This window comes from Miscanthus floridulus, chromosome 6 (genome assembly GCF_019320115.1).
Source record: "Miscanthus floridulus cultivar M001 chromosome 6, ASM1932011v1, whole genome shotgun sequence".
NCBI classification, from domain to species: domain Eukaryota; kingdom Viridiplantae; phylum Streptophyta; class Magnoliopsida; order Poales; family Poaceae; genus Miscanthus; species Miscanthus floridulus.
This window is the reverse complement of record NC_089585.1, coordinates 21,846,676-21,851,635: the sequence shown is the minus strand read 5'-3', so window position 1 is coordinate 21,851,635 and position 4,960 is coordinate 21,846,676. Positions and strand designations below refer to the sequence as shown.

Below are 4,960 nucleotides of genomic sequence, written 5' to 3'. Positions count from 1 at the left end.
CGTAAGTTTTGGCTCGTTGCGCAAGCCGTTGGGCTTTGGTCCTGTCTATAGGAAGCTCTCCTCGAATGAGGCAATCAAGGAATGGAACTCGCTAGTCCATGCCTTGGTTGGCCTCAGGAGGCTCCGCGTCGACTTCCATGACCTCGGGCTCGGCCGAAGGGGTCTCGGCGACAGAGGGGGCCTCGAGCCCCGTGGTGGGCTCGATCGGTGGGCCTTCTTCCGCCGCTGAGGTGTAGTCGATGGAAGGCTTGTGGAGGTCTCTGGCGAAGACGTTCGGGGGGACCGGGGCCCGTGCCGACGCCATCTTTGCCAGTTCGTTCGCGGCCTCATTAAATTGTCGCGCGATGTGGTTGAGTTTGAGACCGTCAAACTTGTCTTCAAGGCGACGTATTAGCTTGCAGTACGCCTCTATTTTGGGGTCATGGCAGTTCAACTCCTTCATCACCTGATCGATGACGAGCTACAAATTGCCCCGTATGTCGAGACGCCGCACTCCAAGTTCGATGGCGATCATCAAGCCATTGATGAGGGCCTCGTATTCGACTGCGTTGTTGGAGGCGGCGAAGTGGAGCCGAATTATGTAGCGCATGTGCACTTCGAGGGGTGAGATGAAGAGCAGACCCATGCCTGCCCTGGTCTTCATCAGGGACCCATCGAAGTACATGGTCCAACATTCTGCCTGGACCTGAGCAGGTGGCAGTTGGATGTCGGTCCACTCCACCACAAAATCAGCCAAGACCTAGGATTTAATTGCTTTCCGAGGTGCGAAAGACAGGGCTTCCCCCATGAGTTCCACGGCCCACTTGGCTATTCTACCTGAGGCCTCCTAGTTCTAGATTATCTCTCCTAGAGGGAAAGACGACACCACGGTCATTGGGTGGGACTCAAAGTAGTGATGTAGCTTACGTCAAGCCAAGACTATGGCGTAGATTAGCTTCTGGATGTGGGGGTAGCGTGTCTTAGTCTCGGAGAGCACCTCACTGACAAAGTAAATAGGTTGTTGGATGGGTAGAGTGTGCCCCTCTTCCTGCCTCTCGACCACTATGGCCGCGCTGACCACTTGGGTTGTTACGGCGACATAGAGCAAGAGGGCTTTGCCCTTGGTCGGTGGCACCAGGACAGGAGGATTGGTGAGCAGTGCCTTAAGCTTGGCGAGGGCTTCTTCGGCCTCAGGGGTCCAAAGAAAGCGTTCGGATTTTCTCAAAAGGTGGTACAGGGGCAAGCCTTTTTTGCCAAGGCATGAGATGAAGTGGCTCAGGGCCGCGAGGCATCCCATAACCCTCTGCACTCCCTTGAGGTCTCGAATTAGTCCCATGTTGGTCACGTCCAAGACCTTCTCTAGGTTGGCCTCAATGCCACGCTCCGAGACTATGAATCCCAAGAGCATGCCTCGGGGGACCCCGAAGACACACTTCTTGGGGTTGAGCTTGATGCCCTTCTCTCTGAGGCATCTGAAGGTGATCTCCAGGTCATCGACGAGATCACTGGCCTTCCTAGACTTGACCACGATGTCGTCCACATAGGCCTCGACGGTTCGCCCGATGTGCTCGCCAAAGACCTGGGTCATGCACTACTGGTAGGTGGCCCCTACGTTTCTAAGGCTGAATGGCATAGTCACATAGTAGTACATGCCGAATGGGGTGATGAAAGAAGTCACGAGCTGGTCGGATTCTTTTATCTTGATATGATGGTAACCGGAATACGCATCAAGGAAAGATAGGGTTTTGCATCCCGCAGTGGAGTCAATGATTTGGTCGATTCGAGGTAATGGGAATGGGACTTTTGGACATGCTTTATTCAAACCGATGTAGTCTACACACATTCTCTACTTCCTATTTTTCTTCTTAACTAATACAGGATTAGCTAACCACTCTGGATGGGACACTTCCTTGATGAATCTAGCCGCCAAAAGCTTCTGCACCTCCTCGCCGATAGCCCTATGCTTTTCCTCATCGAATCGGCGCAAGCGCTATTTCACCGGTCTGGAGCTGGCCTAGATGTCCAAGGCGTGCTTGGCGACCTCCCTCGGTATGCCCGGCATGTCCGAGGGACTCCACGCGAATACATCGGCATTCGTGCGGAGAAAGTCAACGAGCATGGCTTCCTATTTGATGTCGAGGGTGGCGCTGATCCTTAGCGCCCAGTCATCGGAGCAGGTGGGGTCGACCGAGATGAGCTTGACGGCCTCTGTGGGCTCGAAAGTCCTAGCATGACGCTTGGAGTCAGGCGCCTCGCTACCAAGTCGGTCGAGGTTGAGAAGGAGGGTCTCGGCCTCCATGAGAGCCTTGGCATACTCAATGCATTCGACGTTGCAGTCGTATGCATGCTCGTATGTGGACTCGACAGTGATGACGCCATTGGGGCCCAGCATCTTGAGCTTGAGGTAGGTATAGTTGGGGACCCCCATGAACTTGGCATAGCACGATTGCCCCAAGATGGCATGATAGGTTCGCTTGAACCCAACCACCTTGAAGGTGAGGACCTCCTTGTGGTAGTTGGAGGGAGTGCCGAAACAGACGGGCAAGTCAATGTGCCCAAGGGGTCGCATGCGTTTCCCCAGCACGATGTTGTGGAAGGGTGTGGCATTGCCTTGGAGCTATGACTGGTCGATCCCTAGAAGTTCTAGGGTGCTGGCATAGAGGATGTTAAGACCGCTACCTCCATCCATCAATACCTTGGAGAGCCGGGTGTTGCCGATGATCGGGTCGACGACGAGTGGGTACTGCCCGAGGTTTGGGACGTAATTGGGGTGGTCATCCTGATCGAAGGTGATCGCCTCCCAAGACCAGTCGAGGTACCGGGGAGTGGCCACTTTAACCAAGAAGACCTCCCAGCACTCCCTCTTTCGCTGTCGTGCCGTGAGGCACGCTAAAGGCCCACCGAAGATCATGAAGGTGTTGAACACTTCGGGGAACCCATCATCCTTGTCGTTGTCCCTATCATCGGCATCCCTCCTCTTGGCCTCATCATTGGGGGGCCCGAGCCTAGCGTAGTAACACCGGAGCATGGTGCACTCTTCGAGGGTGTGCTTCACCAGGCCCTGGTGGTAAGGGTAGGGTTTTTTAAGCATATCGTCGAAGAGCCCGAGGCCTCTGGGGCCTCGGGGATTCTTATGTTCTACGGCCACGACTAGACCGGCCTCGAGGACCTCCTGCTTCCCTTGGTGGCCCTTTTTCTTTTTCTTGGGGAGGTGGGGAGTCGAGGCCCCCAGGGCCTCATCCCTCTGCTTCCCCTTGGCGTCATTGTCGAGGAAGATGGCCCCAACGGCCTCTTCGCCCGAGGCGAAGTTGGTGGCGATGTCAAGAAGTGCGGCCACTGAGGTTGGCACGTTCCGACCTAACTCTCGAACCATGTCTCAGTAGGTGGTGCCAGAGAGGAAAGCCTAGACTATTTCTGAGTCGTCGACGCTAGGCAACTCGATGCACTGCTTGGAGAAGCATCGAATGAAGTCTCGAAGAGATTCGTCCGGCATCTGGTGACAACTCTTGAGGTCCTAGTTTCCCGGGGTGCACGTATGTGCCCTAGAAATTCCCAATGAAGACCTTTACCAAGTCATGCCAGTCGTAGATCTACGAGGGAGAGAGGTGTTTGAGCCAGGCTCACGTCGAGTCTGACAGGAACAAGGGGAGGATGTAGATGATGAGCAGGTCATCATCCACGCTGCCTAGCTGACAAGCCAAGCGGTAATCGGCGAGCCACAGTTTGGGGTTTGTCTCACCGCTGTACTTTGTGAGGTTGGCCGGCTGCCAAAACCGGGCTAGGAAGTGAGCGCCACGGATGGCCTTGCTAAAGACCCGAGGACCAGGTGGCTCAGGAGAAGGACTACGGTCCTCCCCACTATCATAGTGACCACCTCGATGTGGGTGGTAGCCTCGGGCGGGCCCCTCATTGTCGTGGCATCGTCGTCTGCTAATCACATCGTGGTCGCCTTGTGCCTCGCGTCGTTTGCCAAGGTGGTCGTGCACCGAGGGGGCCCTATTGGCCGTTGGTGCCCGAGCGGGCTCGGGACGAACTGAGGCCCCTCTACCTTGCCGAGGCGATGCCACGGGTAGTTCCGAGGCATCTCCGCGCCATCTAGAGGTAGAGCTTTCGGCCTGCTGTACCATGGTGGTCTCGAGGAGGTCTTGAAGCTCGTCGTGAGCCCATCGCCCCTCCATGGTAGAGGGCTCGGGCATCGTCCAGAGCAGCATTGCCACCGCCACAATGTTCTGGCTAGCGCGGTTGAAGATAGGGGGTTGCTCGTCCCCTTCGTCGTTATTGATGCGGCAGTTGATGTCGTGAGCCCTCCGTTGGGCTAGTCCACCATCACCGTGACCCCGCTGCTCTTGCTCGAGGGTTTCTCGGAGCTACTGCAGAAGGAGTTGATCCTGCTTGACCTTGGCCTGGAGCTCACGGAGCTGCTCCAGGTCAAGGCGTTGAAGTTCCTCGTGTGCGGGGTTCTCGTTCTATGCTGCTAGAGGCTCGATGCGTGGAGGTGCAGGGTCACCTACCCCCCTCCCCCCCGCAGGGCAGGCAGCGACCGCCCGCCCCTCCGTCCTTATCGCCCACACTAGGCATCCCGAGCTCAACATAGAAGCACTCACGAGTGGAATCGTAAGTGCCTTCGTCGTCGAAGTCGGAGTAGCCGAAGCAGTAGTCGCTCACGACCAAGAAGCGGCGCATAGCCTTAGGGTCGCGAAGCCCGAAAAAGTCTGCTCCGGCCCACGCCTTGTCCTCCTCCGAGGAGTCAGCGTGGGTATGGGTCAAAGTTGTAGCATCAAGGTCGAGGGCGAAGCGTTGGTGGCGTCCTGATGGCTCCGTGTGTGCAGAAGCATAGGCGGCGGTGGTATTGCCAAACCCAAAAGGGTACGGGGATGGTGCCATCGCCGGGCTTTGCTCCGCCGGAGTCGACTCCTCAGGAGATGGCAGGGCAAAGCTTGATGATAGGGCGTTGCTGCACGCTACCGGTGCCCTTCCCTTG

General features: G+C 56.7%; 1 protein-coding gene across 1 annotated transcript; it reads right to left on the bottom strand.

The window, feature by feature from the left end:
- Nucleotides 1-2,104: 2,104 nt before the first annotated feature.
- Nucleotides 2,105-2,548, bottom strand: LOC136460338 (uncharacterized). Its single transcript, XM_066460076.1, has one exon. It carries the CDS (start codon nucleotides 2,546-2,548, stop codon nucleotides 2,105-2,107), a length of 444 nt encoding a protein of 147 aa, XP_066316173.1.
- Between the last annotated feature and the right edge of the window lie 2,412 nt (nucleotides 2,549-4,960).

Bases quoted from the DNA above. Each gene is read 5' to 3' on its own strand.
- LOC136460338 (XM_066460076.1), bottom strand. From the start codon at position 2,548: ATGCGACCCCTTGGGCACATTGACTTGCCCGTCTGTTTCGGCACTCCC.